The 17892-nt window shown below is 34.6% G+C and overlaps 3 protein-coding genes across 3 annotated transcripts in view; 2 read left to right on the plus strand and 1 right to left on the minus strand.

Moving 5' to 3' along the window:
- The first annotated feature begins 7616 nt into the window (after positions 1 to 7616).
- LOC128558003 (innexin unc-9-like) lies at positions 7617 to 8447 on the plus strand. Its single transcript, XM_053546722.1, has one exon. The coding sequence runs from the start codon at positions 7617 to 7619 to the stop codon at positions 8445 to 8447; it is 831 nt and encodes a 276-aa protein (XP_053402697.1).
- A 43-nt stretch (positions 8448 to 8490) lies between these two features.
- Positions 8491 to 9693, plus strand: LOC123550610 (uncharacterized). The gene is made up of 2 exons (XM_045339042.2): positions 8491 to 8630; positions 9402 to 9693. Exons 1-2 carry the CDS (start codon positions 8533 to 8535, stop codon positions 9691 to 9693), a joined length of 390 nt encoding a protein of 129 aa, XP_045194977.2. The 5' UTR covers positions 8491 to 8532.
- A 3027-nt stretch (positions 9694 to 12720) lies between these two features.
- LOC123549359 (transcription factor 25-like) overlaps positions 12721 to 17892 on the minus strand; it is a 64533-nt gene continuing 59361 nt past the window's right edge. Inside the window, exons 16-17 of the mRNA XM_045337387.2 lie at positions 16650 to 16725; positions 12721 to 14872 (exon numbers count right to left, since the gene is read on the minus strand). Coding sequence (XP_045193322.2) covers positions 14696 to 14872; positions 16650 to 16725 — 253 coding nt within the window. The 3' untranslated portion in view covers positions 12721 to 14695. The remainder of the gene's footprint in view (positions 14873 to 16649; positions 16726 to 17892) is intronic.

Here is a 17892-nt window from a genome sequence, read left to right on the forward strand (position 1 = left end):
ATGATAGTGATTCAAAACATAATGTTTATGAATATGTTAAGACAATTTTGACCTTTGAGCTCAATTTGTGACCTTGACCTTTGAACTACAGTGCCGGTTCAAGCGCTCTGCACATCGTCTTATTGCCATCTACCTATATGCCAAGTTTTAAGTCAATACCTTTAATGGTTATAGAGTTATGCTCCGGGGACAGATGCACTCACAATCACATAATACGTCCGTTTTTTTTTTCAAAATGAGAGTATAAATAGAATCTGAAATAGTATTTTTCTACATTGGAAGAAAAGATAAATGGGAATTATATGTGTTTGTTGGGAATTAAGTCTATGATTTAATGCAGCCATGAAAATTTGCCCCTCACAAATGTTAATGAGTTCATAGTTACTATTTTCCATCAACTGACTTGTAAATATGATGTTGTAAGTTATAGTTAGATTTTGACGTTTCAATATTAACACTTACCCTGCTAAATTTCTATATTGAACTTGTTCATCTTTCAATTTGTACAGTACTATTTACTGTTAAAAGAAGATACTGACTGAATGGCGAACAGTGCAGATCCTGCATCTACACTGGTCGCAAAGACAGAATCAATCGTGTATAGTATGATTAGGGTTAAATTAATTGACTTGTAAGCAGAATAGGGAATTCTGCATGACTTATTAAAAGGTGTAGTGGTTGTGTAGGTCTTTTTTTTGTTTTGTTTTGTTTTTTTGTTTAATGCCGCACCGACACAATTATAGGTCATATCGCGACTTTCCAGCTTTGATGGTGGAGGAAGACCCCAGGTGCCCCTCCGTGCATTATTTCATCACGAGCGGGCACCTAGGTAAAACAACCGACCTTCCATAAGCCAGCTGGATGGCTTCCTCACATGAAGAATTCAACGCTCGAACCCACATCGGTGAGGGGCAAGTGATTTGAATTCAGCGACCTTAACCTCTCGGCCACGGAGGCCCCGTGGTTGTGTAGTGGACTATCACAAGGGCGACTATCTTTTTTTTGTTCATTGAAGAATTTTTAGGGGTAATTATTTTCATTTCATTTTTTTTTAAATCTTACTTTGTAGTTATATCTTTCCATTATTATTGTTATGTACAAGTTAAATTCATTTTAATGCAAAACTTCATTCATAATGCTTAGAATCTTGAGCAAACGTCATCAATCTATTTACAGGTCTGTGAAGTTGGCGAGTAGCTCATAGATCGTAGATCGACAAAAAAATTCTACTTTGTTGACCTCGACCGTAGATCGTAGATCAACCATCTGAAATCCGTTCGGAATTGGTTGACCTTGGTCGTTGATCGTAGCTCAACCTTCTGAAAGGCGTTTAGAATTGATTGACCTGAGTCGTAGATCGTAGATTGATAATCAGAAATGCGCTCAGAATTGGTTGACCTGGGTCGTAGATCATAGATCAACCATCAGAAACTCGTTCAGAATTGTTTGACCTGGGTCGTATATCTTAGACCAACCATCGATTACGACCCAGGTCAACCAATTCTGACCGCATTTCAGATGGTTGATCTACGATCTACGACCCAGGTCAACCTATTCTGAACGCATTCCAAATGGTTGATCTACGATTTACGACCCATGTTAACCCATGTCAACCAATTTGCAATGTAATTTAGATGTTTGATCTACGATCTACGACCAAGATCAACCAATTCTGAACGCAGTTCAGATGGTTGATCTATAATCTACGACCCAGATCAACCAATTTGGAAAGCATTTCATATGGTTGACCTACGATCTACGACCAAAGACAACCAATTTTCAATGTAATTTAGATGGTTGATCTTCGAGCTACGACCCAGGTCAACGAATTCTGGACGCATTTCTGATGGTTGACCTACGGCCTACGACCGAGGTCAACCAATTCGGAAAGCATTTCAGATGATTGATCTACGATCTACGACCGAGGTCAACCAATTTGGAACGCATTTCAGATGGTTGATCTACGATCTACGACCCATGTTCAACCGCTTTGGAACGCATTTCAGATGGTTAATCTAGGATTTACGACCCAGGTCAACCAATTTACGATGTAATTTAGATGGTTGACCTACGATCTACGACCCAGGTCAACCAATTTGGAACGCATTTCAGACGGTTGATCTACGGTATACAACCCAGGTCAACCAATTTTCAAAGTAATTTAGATGGTTTATCTACGATCTACGACCCAGGTCAACCAATTCTAAGCGCATTTCGGATGATCGATCTAGGATCTACGACCCAGGTCAACCAATTCTGAACGCATTTCAGATGGTTGATCTAAGATCTACGACCAAGGTCAACCAATCCAATTCTGAACGCATTCTAGATGGTTGATTTACGATCTACGAGCCAGGTAAACCAATTTTTAATGAAATTTACATGGTTAATATACAATCTACGACAAAGGTCAACCAGTTCTAAATGCCTTTCAGATGGTTGATCTACGATCTATGACCCAATCAACCAATTCTGAACTTGTTTCAGACGGTTGATCTACGAGCCAGGTCAACCGATTTTTAATGTAAATTAGATCGATGATCTACGATCTACGACCCAGATCAACCAATTCTGAATGCATTTCAGATGGTTGATCTTTGATCTACGACCCAGATCAACCAATTCTGAACGCATTTCAGATGGTTGATCTACGATCTACGAGCCAGGTCAACCAATCTACATGGTTGACAAACTAAAATTTTATTTGTCGATCTACGGTGTACAAGCTACGCACCAACTTCACAGACCTCCTATTTACTCAATATTTACTTTGCCTGAATTAAGACGTCTTTATTGTTAGTCCAAATAACAGGACTTTTAAGCGGGTATGTTAATTTTTTCGGCGCACCGTATTAAGCACGATTTTATGACCTCGTATGACCTTATGCCGCCTGAATAATGTACCAATCGGATTGCTTGGTAAGGTATTCTAGGTATTTTCAGCCATAATGAGAGATTTTGTAAGAGTGGCGCTGATTGGAGGAAAGGCTGAAAATGCTTCACTCTGAGTCTTGTGTGACACTGAGTGAAATGACAACGCGTTCGTCATCTATAAACTCTGTAAGTACAGCACCATCGCGGGTTGTCTGCGTTCCACTTGAACAGGTGTGCGTAACCAAGTATTCATCCGCTCATCCAGGGAATCATGTCGCTAAATTCCAACCACCTTGTGTTGTCAGTTCTTATTTTCGTCTTGCATAGAAGGAAAATATAATGGTCTACATTATCGTAAAATGGTTAAATAGATAAATCTAGCGAAAATCTCAAAGTCAGCAGTAAATTATTGGTAATATATCACGGTACTATTTTTTTTCTTGAGACGGATTGAACAGCAGGTGATGGATCCTTTCCTTAAGTTTTGTTTTTACAAAAAAAAGGTTATTTATTTTATACAGTCATTAACTGTTACCCTGCATTACAGCAACAATTTCTAACCAGTGCAAATCATTACTAACCTGCAACAACATGTCCGATACTGTTAAATTTTAGACTCTAAATTTTAAATTAATCTTTCCGGTGAAAACAGTACTGTACATATTCTGAATGATAGACAAATTTGATAATAAGCTGAAGTAGGGTAAGGGTTCATGTTGCTTCCAACAATTCCAGAAATAAAGTATAGAACGTATTTCAATATTGTTTGCTTACTCTTACCATCTTTTAAGCACCAAAGGCTCAAAGATGTATATATCTTGTGATCGTTTGGTGGCCGTCGTGTGTCCCTCCACAATTTCTCCACAGTCTTCTTCAGAAATACTGTCCTCATTTATACAAAACTTCACAGAGGCCCCTTTCAACATTGCCAAAAGATTTAAAATACAAGTGTCTGCCATAAACTTGTCTGCAGTTACATGCGCCGCCCAATTTTTTTAAAGATATCTCTTGTTTTAGATTGATAGGTAACTTTAAAAACTATAAAACATCAGATTAAAACAGCTGTCTGATAACCCAGGATAGAGCTGATCTTAAAAACAAAATCAGTTTCCAATACTTAGACCTAATATACATTAATACACTTAATTTTTTTTTTGAAACTCATATTGGGTCTGGTCACCTTCGTTTTCACAGACATGATTAAAAATACGACACATTACAAAAATAATCACTTTAAAAAATATAAATTTTAATTATCTCAAAAAAAAAAAAAAGTTTGTGGCCATAATATTCTTATCATACACAACTCACACTCATAAAATCTCATTTTTTAAAAACAAGTTATTTCAACGAATCACTGCAACAATTGAAATTCTGTAAGTATGAACAGCACTCAATTAAACATTCTTATAGCTAATCAACAATATATACTGTAACCTGGAGCTCAGTGCTCAAGTGGAGTTTCAACTGCTCGTAAAAAACAATTAACTGACTGGCCCATGAAATATAGCATTAGAGACACATCTAGATTAAGTGATCTGAAAAACAAACTAAAAGTCTTGTGCCAAAAAGGCTATAGTGCAAGTCTATAAATATTACTGCACATCAAGCGTTTTTTTGACCGGGTGGATTCTGATCTTGTGTTCACTTACAATTTGAAAAATACATTTGAGATACTATTTCATACTGTTAACAGGGTATTACAAAATACTCAGGTGCTGGAAATACTCATCTACTGTTACTTTAAACTAAAGAGGGTTACTGTTTTACTTTGTCTTTCCTGGATAATACTTAACACATCTTTACAGATAGTACTGATTTAAAATTTATGAAACACTTAACGGTTAGTATAAACCTACTTGTTATGATATTTTATTACAGTAGTACTGATTTAATTATAAGCCCACATCGTTGTATAATATTACTTTTTAAATTTATTTGACAAGTTAGTACTGATTTAAAATTTATAAAAGCCGCACTATCGGTTAGTAAATTATCTACTTGTTAAATTATATTAAACTAACAGATAGTACTGATTTGAAATTTATAGGAACTTTAACGGTTGATAAACCTACTTGTTATGATATTTATTTACAGTAGTACTGATTTAAAATTTATAAAGCCGCACTATACGGTTGTATAATATCTACTTGTTATGATATTTATTATTCACATACAGATAGTACTGATTTGAAATTTATAAAGCAACTTACGGTTGTATAAACCTACTTGTTATGATATTTATTATTACAGTTAGTACTGATTTAAAATTTATAAAAGCCGCACTATCGGTTAGTATAATATCTACTTGTTATGATATTTATTATTACATCTATTACAATTAGTACTGATTTGAAATTTATAAAGGCAACTTTAACGGTTAGTATAAACCTACTTGTTATGATATTTATTATTACATCTATTACAATTAGTACTGATTTGAAATTTATAAAAGCAACTTTAACGGTTAGTATAAACCTACTTGTTATGATATTTATTATTACATCTATTACAATTAGTACTGATTTGAAATTTATAAAGGCAACTTTAACGGTTAGTATAAACCTACTAGTTGCTATTTCTCCGAATGTAGTAATGTTTTATTGAATAAAACAAGAAGATATTTAAATGTGTTTTTTTATATATATCTAATAAATGAAAGGTGACAAAAGTTCATGCAAATAATGAATTTATAAATAACAATCTAGTGACATTTACCCGAAATACATCGAGAACGTTGCAATATTGCTACATTAATTCAATAATTATAGACATTAAACTCATATTTTTCACTGTAAGAACAAAGCAGAGCCAGAAAAAACAACCTGTATTTAAGGTTACTTGGCCAAAAAATTAGAGTAGATAGATAAACAAAGTTATCTTTTTTTCAAACATTTTGTCCCAAAGAAGCATAACTCAATATATTTGATTTTTTTTATCTAAATATATTTTCAAATATAGTAAAATGTTGAATTAATAAGTAGATAATAAGATATTTAAAAAGTACTAAATTGAAAACAAAAATTTGATGAAGACATTATTATTTGCAACACTGGAAATTTTTCATCAATTTTCAAAGTATTCAAACTTATTTTTGACCAACTATTCTCATAGTCTTGACATAGACAAACTGCATCATGCAATCAGATGCTTTCTTGTCTGGTCCTGTTATTATATATTCGATGGTATATCTTTTGACCTTAACTAACAGACTTTTAAGAACAGGTCAACAAACAAGTGGATAGGTACTTGAACAAATCTGTTATTGTTGATCTATTTAAGTACATAACTATAATTATAACAGTGTTCATTTCTACTTAAAGTATTAAAAAAATAATACTAATGTGAATTGTTACAAATAAAAAAGGCAATATTTGTATTGTGGTTTATATATGGAAAGAATCAGCTAGCTTGCGATTTGTTATTGTACCAGTATCTTAAAAAATACTGAAAGTTTTTGACTGAAATTTAGGATACATCCGCATAATACTAGCCTGCATACCAGTGTTTAAGCAAATTTTCCTTACTTGAAAAAGGAGCATGACTGTGCTAAAATGTAAGCAAGAGTTATGAAACTTGCAATGTCATCTAATGATGTCAAAGATGTGTGGAGAATCTGAAAACATTTGGTCAAGTAATTCCTGAGAAACATGCTCACATGCAAAACTGTCGCAAAACTTCTGTGTTAAAAATTCTAAACCAGTAAAAGCTAGATTTATGTAACTAACCACATGTAGTCAACTCCTGATGCCAAAGTCATGTGTGAAGTTTGAAAGCATTTGACCTAGTAGTTCTTGAGAAGCCTGCTTACATGCAAAACTTTCATCGAAATACACAAGTTAAAAAGGGGCAGAATTTTGACACAACATGTCGGCCCTTGATCGCTCACCTTACGCTGTTTGCATGAACAGTTTGGAGGCCTCTACGGCTAACAAAACGGAAGCGTTTAAACAACTTTGTAGAGGACCGCCCGAGGAAAATCAAGGCCAAGATTCATCAAAATCCATTTGCTGGTTATAAGGAGATGTCATTTAAAGAAACTGTTTACAACGGACAGACTGACGAACGAGCAAACAAACAAACAAAAGGATGGACAGACACATTCACCCACAACGGATGACGGGGCATGTTCACAAAAGCTCACCATGAGCACTTTATGCTAAGGTGAGCTAAAAAGAACTTGAATTAGTGGAAAATAACATCACTTAAAGACTGTTACAGATATAGGTTGACAATCAAACGTTTTCTATTATATGAAATAGCCGTGCAAAAAGGCATCTTTAATCCAAAAATTAAATAAAGATCATTTACTTTAGTTCATTATGTAGTATTAAAATTGAACAAATTATATGTAAAGGCGCTATAGGTGGTGGATATCGCCACAGTAGTTCTAATAAAGATATACGGTGGTAACTACATGTCATGACTGTCAATATCAAGCAGTAGTAGATGGGGTAAATCTGGTTTGGAGGTTAGTTTGGATCAATTTCAGGTTTCATGAGAAATGAGAAGGGTTCATGAGCATGGAGTTTGGGACTTGTTGACATCAAGATTTTAAATCAATCAGTATACTTATGATAGTTACTTACACAAAAACATTTTTGTCAGTGTCCTCCATTTATCAATTATTCCAAGCACTGAAAAGGTTTTCGTTATCACATTTGATTGATACATCCTTCTATGTAGTAAAAATTGTTTATTATTTACAGAAAAATCTGGCCCCGAGGTAAAGACTTCTAAATATGCCGACTGTAAGTAGAGGGCTATATAAATGGTTGCTATGGAGAGGCGCTACCTTGGAAGATTTTGCAGACAGACTAAATCATTTCTGGACTGTTGGCCTCCTTCTTCTATTAGCTTGCATTATCAGCTGGAAGCAGGGCTACAGCTCACCTATAAATTGTTGGGTACCAGCTCAATTTACAAACAGTTTAACAATCTACACACATCAACATTGTTGGAACAGTTACTTCATCCAGTATCCACGCGATATTGAAAAAGCTGAAAAGGAAATTGTTGAGATGAATATGAATGTATCCTTACCAGATCTATCCTTTGTTACATATGAACCTAAAATGGTTACTGTCAACAGCGAAATTGTTGATGAAACTAACAACCTTCTCAAAATAATGCCTACAACCAGGACACTGTATCAATGGGTACCATTAATTCTGTGCTTTCAAGCGCTTCTCTTCAAACTGCCAAATCTTCTCATGTACATTTTACACAGTCTCTCTGGAATAAGCTTCGACAAGATTGCTGGTCTAACAAGTGGATATGAGAACATGAACTTAAAAGAGCGTGATGATCTGTCTAAGAAGATAGGCCGTTATATCTTCAACTGGTGTCGACAGTTTGAGAACTGGTTGCCATGGCGTTTTCTCACATTACTGTGGCTCATTGTTAAATTCCTATACTGTGTCAACATCATTGTACAGATGTCTCTTATTGACGCCTTTCTGAGGACAACAGATTCACCCATTGACAATTCCACCTCGTATGGTAATCTCTTCAAAAACAATGCCACAACATGGAAAGAATCGCCAGCCTTCCCTCGCATGGTTTTTTTGTGATTTACGAATTCCTCAATTACAAAGTACTGAGAAGTGGACAGTTCAATGTGATCTGCCAATCAACTACTTTAATGAGTATATCTACATGTTCATCTGGGTGTGGTTTCTCTTTGTTGCCATAGTAACCTGTCTCAGTCTCCTCCTATGGTTATGTAAGACTATGGTGCCAATGTTCCGTAAACGGTAAGTAGACACTAAGATGTTCTGGCTTCATAATGTTCAGAGTTATTTTTTTTCCTGATTTTCTATCCTCATGAAATAGTGAAATATTGAAGAGTGCAAGTCAAAATATGAATATTTGTTGTGATTTTCAAAACAGTCCTGTCAAGTTTCGCATTTTTGACATATTGAAGGGCTGTAACTGTAGTGATATTTGTCTGCATTTGCTGGTTACGCAACACTCTAGATTTTATAGTAAAACATATATCTTGTATAAGTATGGTTTAGACCAAATAACAAATAATAAGCTTCTCTGGTTAAACAGCAGTAGTAGACTTATGAAACCACTTTCCTTCGATAAAATCAGCAAAAAAAAATATTTTGTTTAACAAATCCCAAAATATGATAGAACGTAATAAAAACTAAGCATACAAAGAAATATTTTGCTACCACGTTAGGTTACATTTAGAATCAGCACTGGAAAATTGTATATAATATCGTCACAAAATATATTCCACACAAAGTTTTGTAAGAAAAAATTCATTTTATTTCTCTATGGAAGAATAAAAATTGTTGAAGGCACTACCATGCAAATGTTTATTAGTTGAAATTATGATGAGGCCATTACGACAACAGGTCTTTATGATATCATGTTATTTATGACTACATGTAATTATGACAACATGTAATTATGACAATAGGTCAATTTGATATGTAATTATGATGACATGTAATTATGATAACAAGCAATTATGATAACTAGTAATTAAGATAACATGTAGTTATGATTTTCAGATACATTACAAACGCAATGGGCCTAGCGGATGACCTTGACATTAGAACCATGCAGCACCATGACCTTGGTAAATTCTGTAACCTTATTGGAGAGGACGGGGTCATGGCACTCAAGTTAGCTGGGGCCAACTCATCAGAACTTCTCGTCAGCGACGTTGTCTACAACATGTGGAATTTACGCACTAAAGACTCGCGCCCACAGCAAGCTGGACAAATACCGTCTGTGCCAGAGGTACAGGTCCAACCAGCTACTACAACAGAGCCAGGGAATGCAGCTCACTCTAAGAGTTGAGGGACAGGCATTTGGCAAAGAAGCCAAGAAAATAGATTAGATTGACTAAATATTCTAACCAACTTATTCATTTATATTTCTTATAAGATTTCAAAACTTGTAACAATTGCATCCTGCAGAGACCTTTTGTATTTTTTTTTATTTGCATATTTATGATTGTGTGAAGAATCTTTGCAAAGAACAGAATTGTTACATCAAAGCCCAATACAGAAGAGAAACTTGTGAAAAGCCATACCAAATTCTGTGTAAATGGGATCATTTATTATTTTCATCCCAGCTGTAAACTAGTAGCATAACAAAGAGACACTCAGCATCTATAAGCCTTCTATCGAATGCTTTTTGATTATTAGTTTTGTACATTTATTCTGCAAAGTAAGTAATGTTTCAATGAAACTAATAGTCAACCTTGACGAATACTTGCACCCATGAACTTAATTTCCCACGGAAGTATGTATTATAAAAGATATTAAGACCAGGCTGGCACAATTTGGTATATGTGAATGAAAATGAAATGTCATGGTCTTATTCCATTGCTGGATGTTTTGCTTCAAGTTTTATCATACTTATAGCTTATACTAAGTGTAGTTATCCATATAAACTTTACATTTGAATAAAAAAATTCAGCATGCACACATTTTTATTCTTTCCGACTCGGTTAAAGGTAAGTAAAAACGTGGTTTTCAAGTTATTGATCAGTGATGGTTTTCCATGTTCAGGCCCCTGTGACCTTGACCTTTGATGGAGTGACCCTAAACACAATAGGGGTCATCTACTCCATAAGCCCCATCACCATATGAAGTTAGAAGGTTCTTGATCAAATAATTCTAAAGTTATTGATCGAAATAGGTTTTCGATATTCTGGCCAAAATCAATAGGGGTCATCTACCCTGCAAGTACAATCATCCTATGAAGTTTCAACGTTATGGGTCGGAAAACTGTTTTCCATGTTGTGGCCCACGCGTCTTTAGCATTTAATCAGTGATCCCAAAACCAATAGGGGTCAACTACTCTGCATGTCTATGTCATCCTATGAAGTTTCAACATTCTGGATCAAGTGGTTCTCAAGTTACTGACCAGAAACAGTTTTCCATGTTCAGATCCATATAACATTGACCTTTAATCAAGTGACCCCTAAAACAATAGGGGTCATTCAGTGCTCCGTAAGCCCTATCATTTTCATTTGTTTTGGGTTTAACGCCGTTTTTCAACAGTATTTCAGTTATGTAACGGTGGGCAGTTAACCTAACCAGTGTTCCTGGATTCTGTACCAGTACAAACCTGTTCTCGGCAAGTAATGCCAACTTCCCCACATGAATCAGAGGTGGAGGATGAATGATTTCAGACACTAATGTCTTTTATCAAATCGTCATGGAGAACATACGCCTCGCCCAGGGCTCGAACTCGTGACCTCCAGATCAGTAGATCTGCGCTCTCGCTATTGAGCTAAACGGGGGTGCTATCATTTTTTTAAGTTGAAAGGTTCTAGGTCAAATAATTCTCCCCTTACTGATAGCAAATTGTTTGATGACGCACGGACAGATAGGGCTAAAACAATATGTCTCCCCCAGGGGGGGAGGGGGGTCAACTGGGGAAGACATAACAAGAATGTCATCCAAGGGAGATGTTATATTGTTATATAAATTTAATTATGACAAATAACTAAACGACAAAAAAACAAAACTTCTTATCAGGTTTTTACTTTTTATTCCACTTTTCAACCTTAATTTCCTTTTAACATTTGCATTTGAAAAAAAGTACATAAAGACACTAAAATGTTTCATCTGTCATATTCCTTTAAAGCATATTTTTGATAAAAATAAATATATATCTTAATTTTTCCTGAAAATAGTAGTCACCTACACTTCAATTTTACACAGTGAAAAAGATTAATATATATCAGAACTGATATTATTTAGAATAACACTGATACGGTATTTGTTTGTTGCAACATTGTTTTCCATTATCTGAGCAGACTCAATAAAACCGAGTGTTAATTTTCTTGGTTGCATTCTATGCTCTCGAAGGATCTTCTTACAGATTTTATAATCTTACTATGGTACCAGCATTCTTTAAGTGCAGTGTAGATCCTCATACTTGGATTCAGTGTTGTTATACTGTCTGGTCCTATGGGATCATAAGGTCCATTCAATATCTGTGTAATAGAATCCCATTTAAGCTGGAGCTAAAGGGCTTGTGGGGTGCTGAGCTTTTTATTACCTCTCATAAACAGACTTAATCAAACCAAGTCTGCTATTATTTTACTTGCCAATGGCTGCATTCAATGCTTCCAAAGGATCTTCTTACAGATTGTATTGTTATTATAAAGGAGGAGAGAGAATATCTGTACAGGTAAACTTTAACCATTTACTTCAATAAGCCTCTGTGTTTTCAAACTTTGAATATGATCATGATGATGAAAGCTTTAAACCTATTTGAGTCACTCTCGTGTCTGCTTCCTGGAAATATCAGTACTGGTGTCATATGAAAAGAGATATGGTTGTGACCTCAGTGGGGCTCAAACCCACAACCCATGGGCTGAGTGGCCAACATCTTAACTATATGACCATCTTTCTCCCTTATGTATATGGACTTATTACACTTTTACCCCCTTATAATTGTTCGCTAAGGCGAACAAAATCCCACCTTCCATTTTCCTGATTAAAATCTTAAAATCTAAATGAACAGAAATGAAGAAAATCTTTTTAAGATGAAAACTATACATTCTATGGAGTGAAAAAAAAATGAGAGGGGATTTTGTCTGGCTTTGATCAAATTGAGCAAGAGGGTGTTTGGCCTGTGGGATTTTGTGTGTACTTGAAGCCATTTCAAGAGCACAGTCTACAACCACAAGGATCAGAAATATGCCAATGAGAATGCATAAAGCAAACTACCATGATACACAATCAATGTGAATAAAAACAGCCCATGTATCCTCTCTTAACAAAATAAACCTAAACAAATATCTCAAAATAACAAATAAAACTCAAAACATAGATTTCTGTGGAAGCATGTAATTCTTTTAAAATGTTTTTCTCTAGCTAGAAACTATAAAAGGGGTAAAATGCAATTAAAACATGAAACAAATAGAAGATCTACACCATAATTCACTTGTGGTTCACACATTTGTGAAAATACATTGCACCTTGTGTTCACTCAGTGAAAGATATTTTAATCTTACACTGAAACAGACTAATATCTGCCATATAATTTACCTGCTGCATAGCAACAAATTAAAAATTAGAATCTGGAGATAATTCTACACATAACTGAAACAAATCTTTTGCTTGTTCAGTATTTTTTGGTGATTTTAAGCTAAACTTTACCAGTCAAAATATACTTCAATTTAAAAATTGTCAACTTTCAGTCTTGCAAAAGCATGTGATTTTAAAGCACTCTGAACCAGCGACTGTTCGCTTTAGAAGAGTTGAACTGTTCCACTGTATACTGTCAATTTTACTTATATGACAGAAACTCTCCATAGCAACCTGCATTTACCTGAACTCCTTTTCTCACAAAATCCTTACAATTCTTACATCCACACATACTGAGGGTATACCGACTCAGAACATAATGTTTATGCATAGTCAATTCTTATTGCATCTGTTTCAGAACTGTACGTACTACAAATATTTAATTCTTCAAAGATGTTTTCTCTTGTCCAGTCTTGTTCCTGTTGATTTCAATTCCCTTCAATACCTTCTACTGCAATCTTTCTGGTAAAATCAACTCACCATTTAAGGTAGTTCTGCACGTTTGATAGACCGGAAGTGATGGCGTAACGTCATTTATCCGGAAAACGTAGAATAAAGCCTGGATTCGGCGTACGGAAATGAAAATCATTTTATGAATTAATGACAACCTGTGAGTAAATTTATTAAAATGATACTGTTAGTATATTTCTAAAGTCAAAAAAATGATATTAAAACATATGACACGTTAAATAATTCAAATAATGTCTCAAAATTAGCGTGGAATAGTTGGTGCACTTTAATCATAATCAAATATCTCACAAATAAGCACACGGACCTATACATTTTATTTTACCATATTATAGGCCATATGTTTATTTACAAGTTTGAGAAGTTTCATCAAAATCTACATTGTAGAAAAATTTATATTTGCGAAAGTGTTATGAAAGTTATGATTTTCCCATAGACTCCCATTATGAAAAATTGCGTGAGGTCCAAAATTTTCACATCAGTCTAGCAAAAAATCAAGCACACGACCCTATCCTTTTTATCTGCTGGATTTTCTAAGTATATTCTGAAGTTTTGAAAAATTAGAGTTTAATCAAATTCTACATTGTAGAAAAAAATTCGTACCAAACGTGCAGAACTACCTTAAAGTAAGCTTAAATTAAGCTTTTGTAGTGTTTGTTTCTTAATCCATCCACTTGATTCTAACATGAGGTAAGATGATGCAGAGCAAAATATCATACTATACTGGTTTCCAATTTCACAATTCAATTCCTTATCAAGGAAAGCTTACATACACCTGATGTTTCACTGTTTCCAGTACCACCAATATAACAGCAAATCATACAACTGTTTCATTTGTAGCTAACACAAAATAAATACTGTGAAATCATTTAAATTCGCTGGCATAAAATTTTGCGCAAACGTGAAAAAGGACTGTTTCGCTCGGACTTTAATTCGATTTATAAATGAAAAAATAAAATCAAAAAACAATAATAGCGCGGTCTTAAATTTGCGCATCGGTCCTAGCACGAAATACGCGAAAATTAGTCCTACGCGAATAAAAATGATTTCACAGTAGTACTGTTTTGTGTGTAGTCAACACATCTGTTGAGGTTAAGCAGTAACTGAGCTTATTATTCAGTGCTTACTTCTGGTTACACAACTAAAAACCTGTTAACATCAATTTAATTGAACTTGTCTTTCCTTTCCATGATCGATACAAAGTATAACTTAACATTTCTTCGGTTATATAATCAGCTGCTACATCACTTCGACAAAAGATCCAACAAATGTTTTTTAAGAAGCTAGTCCCATTCTTCTAGATCTCTTTCTTCCTCGTTTTCTTCTTGATTTTCTATTGGAGGTTCTGCCATTCTTATATTATTAAGTAAGTCTCTCATGGCATCCATTAATGCTCCTACTCCCTGTCTTAATTGGTTTCCCTCCACACCACCTGCTGCACCTTGCTCAGGGGCTGGCTCCTGGCAATATATAGAAATACAATAATGTTAAAAAAAATTGACAATTTACAGGGCCCCAACTTTGCCTAAGCTGATTTCTCTCCACCCTTCCCACTACGACATTATCAGTGTTGCCTCCTGAAATAAAGATATTAGAAATACTTTTGACACTTTCCAGTGCCCCTATCCCGTTCATTATCTATATAACATATGTAATATGTTTTTATAAGACGATTAATCAAGATAACCTTCCAACCTGACAAAGTCTCGTTAACATCCATTGAGGGGTTTTGACAACAAAAGTTGTTTGGAAGGTTGTTTTTCTATTTGTAGTTCTAGTTACCCCACAAGGGGCCAGGCAGTCATTTGAACAAAACTGACAGAGGCCAATACAAAGATGCTATAGATCAAGTTTTGTGAAGGCTGACGAAGTTGTTGAATAGTTATTTATAGTTTTCTTTCTACATTTAGCTCAGACAGATAGTGAACCCATTTGAACAAAATTAAAATACATCAATCTAAAGATGCCACAGACTGAGTTTCAGTTAAGATCAATCAAATGGTAAGTTAGAAGAAGTCTTTTAAAAAAAATGTATTTTTAACTCTTGCAGCATATAAAATGCTTCAAGCAGAATCACTTTGAGAAACTCCAGAGTCCTATACAACAATGTTACAAAGTTTGGTGAAAATCCATCAAGCTTTTTCTGGAGAAGAAGTCATATAAAAGTTTTATTCAGTGGAACCATTTGAATAAACTTAAGGTCAATGCAAGGAAGTACAGAAAAAGTCTGGTGTAATTCTGACCAACAGTTTCAAAGACGTTCAAGTAAAAATGTTTACGGCAGATAATAGGCACAGGAACATCCTCCTGTACTAACAGCTTACCCTAAGAGGTCAAGAAATGCCTAAAAATAAATGATTTTATATGAAAGATATCCCCAAGCCTTCCATAATTCTGAAAGAGTTTTCAAAATTGGACCATTGTTGAAGATATAGCAGTCTGAATTATAAGAACATGACTGATCACGGAGGCAGCCATTTTAGTATATTTATGACATCATTTACACACTAATGCATTCTTTATTTAGCAAAACACTGTTTAAATAGAGGAATTTCTAATGTGTCTTCAGTTCAAGATGTAAAACATGGGAATTTCTTTCACTATAGTTGGTAAAAGTAAAGAATTGTTTTACAGAAATACAGGTCAAATAAATATGCAGAAATTTAGTAAATCCAGCATTTTGTTTAATGCTGCCATGGAAACAAAATAGCTGCCATTCAAATATTAAGATCATTAACAACTTTCTCATTTTTATCCCTGATTTTGAAAAATCTTTCACTTCCATAAGTAATTTGAAACTGTTTTGACAATTAACATTAGAACAATGTTTCTATTCCCTTGAAATTTTGTTTCAAATGTGCTGAAAAAATGGAATAGAGTACCAAAACAACTGAACGGAAGCTTTTTGCTAGTTTGAAGGGAGACAAATTAATCAGTGTTTTTTGCAAGTATAAATTAAACGTATCTATTTACTGTAAAATCATTTAATTTTGTGGGCATGAAATTTCGTGGTTTTGGTCAAAACGACAATTTAGTAGGGATATGAATTCGTGGATTTCAATTTTTGAACATAAAATGAATGGGAATTTTATTTGTTCGTTGGGATTAAATTTTGTGGATTGACTCAACAACAAAATCCACGAAAATTAGTCCCCACGAAAATTAATGATTTCACAGTATATGATTATCGGAACTGAAGTTTTTTTTGCTAGAATAAAGGGAGACAAATCTACTTACATTTGGATTGAAGTTGGGCATCAATGATCTCAAAAACATTGAAAATGCATTTCCATCAGTCTGTGCCCTGTTTGGCCTGAAAAATCATCTTCAATTATTAAACCACAAAATACACTGATACATGCCTGTGCAATAATTATTGACAACATTTTTTTCTTTCAGTTTCGTTTAACCTTGACAAAGACAAAAACTAAGTTTCATTATTTTACTGTATTTTTCAGTGTGAAATAACAAGGTCACTGATTGATTTCAAAGACCCTAATTAAATTTGGTCAGCTATTATCTAATATTCAAAGCAAACTTTTCTAAATGAACTTTTTTATATTTAGATCTATGGAAAACAAGAGGACCATGATGGTCCTGAATCGCTCACCTATCTCCACATGACCCAGTGTTCAACTGAGTATGACATCGTTATTTCTATTATTTGACATAGTGACCTAGTTTTTGAGCACATGTGACCTAGATATCATCAAGAAAAAAAATTCTGACCAATTTTCATGAAGATCCATTGAAAAACATGGCCTCTAGAGAGGTCACAAGGTTTTTCTATTACTTGACCTAATGACCTAGTTTTTGAAGGCACGTGACCCACTTTTAAACTTGACCTAGATATCATCAAGGTGAACATTCTCACCAATTTTCATGAAGATCTCGTGAAAAATATGGCCTCTAGAGAGGTCACAAGGTTTTTCTATTTTTCGACCTACTGACCTAGTTTTTGACCGCACATGACCCAGTTATGAACCTGACCTAGATAACATCAAGCTGAACATTCTCACCAATTTTCATGAAGATCCATTGAGAAATATGGCCTCTAGAGAGGTCACAAGGTTTTTTCTATTTTTAGACCTACTGACCTAGTTTTTGACCGCATGTAACCTAGTTTCGAACTTGACCTAGATATCATCAAGGTGAACATTCTGACCAACTTTCATAAAGATCCCATGAAAAATATGGCCTCTACAGAGGTCACAAGGTTTTTCTATTTTTAGATCTACTGACCTAGTTTTTAACCCTATGTGACCCAGTTTCGAACTCGACCTAGATATCTTCAAGGTAAACATTATGACCAATTTTCATGAAGATCCATTGAAAAATATCACCTCTAGAGAGGTCACAAGGTTTTCCTATTTTTAGACCTACTGACCTAGTTTTTGACCGCACATGACCCAGTTTTGAACTCGACCTAGATATCATCAAGGTGAACATTCTGACCAATATTCATGAAGATCCATTGAGA

Source organism: Mercenaria mercenaria, chromosome 6 (assembly GCF_021730395.1).
Source record: "Mercenaria mercenaria strain notata chromosome 6, MADL_Memer_1, whole genome shotgun sequence".
NCBI lineage: Eukaryota > Metazoa > Mollusca > Bivalvia > Venerida > Veneridae > Mercenaria > Mercenaria mercenaria.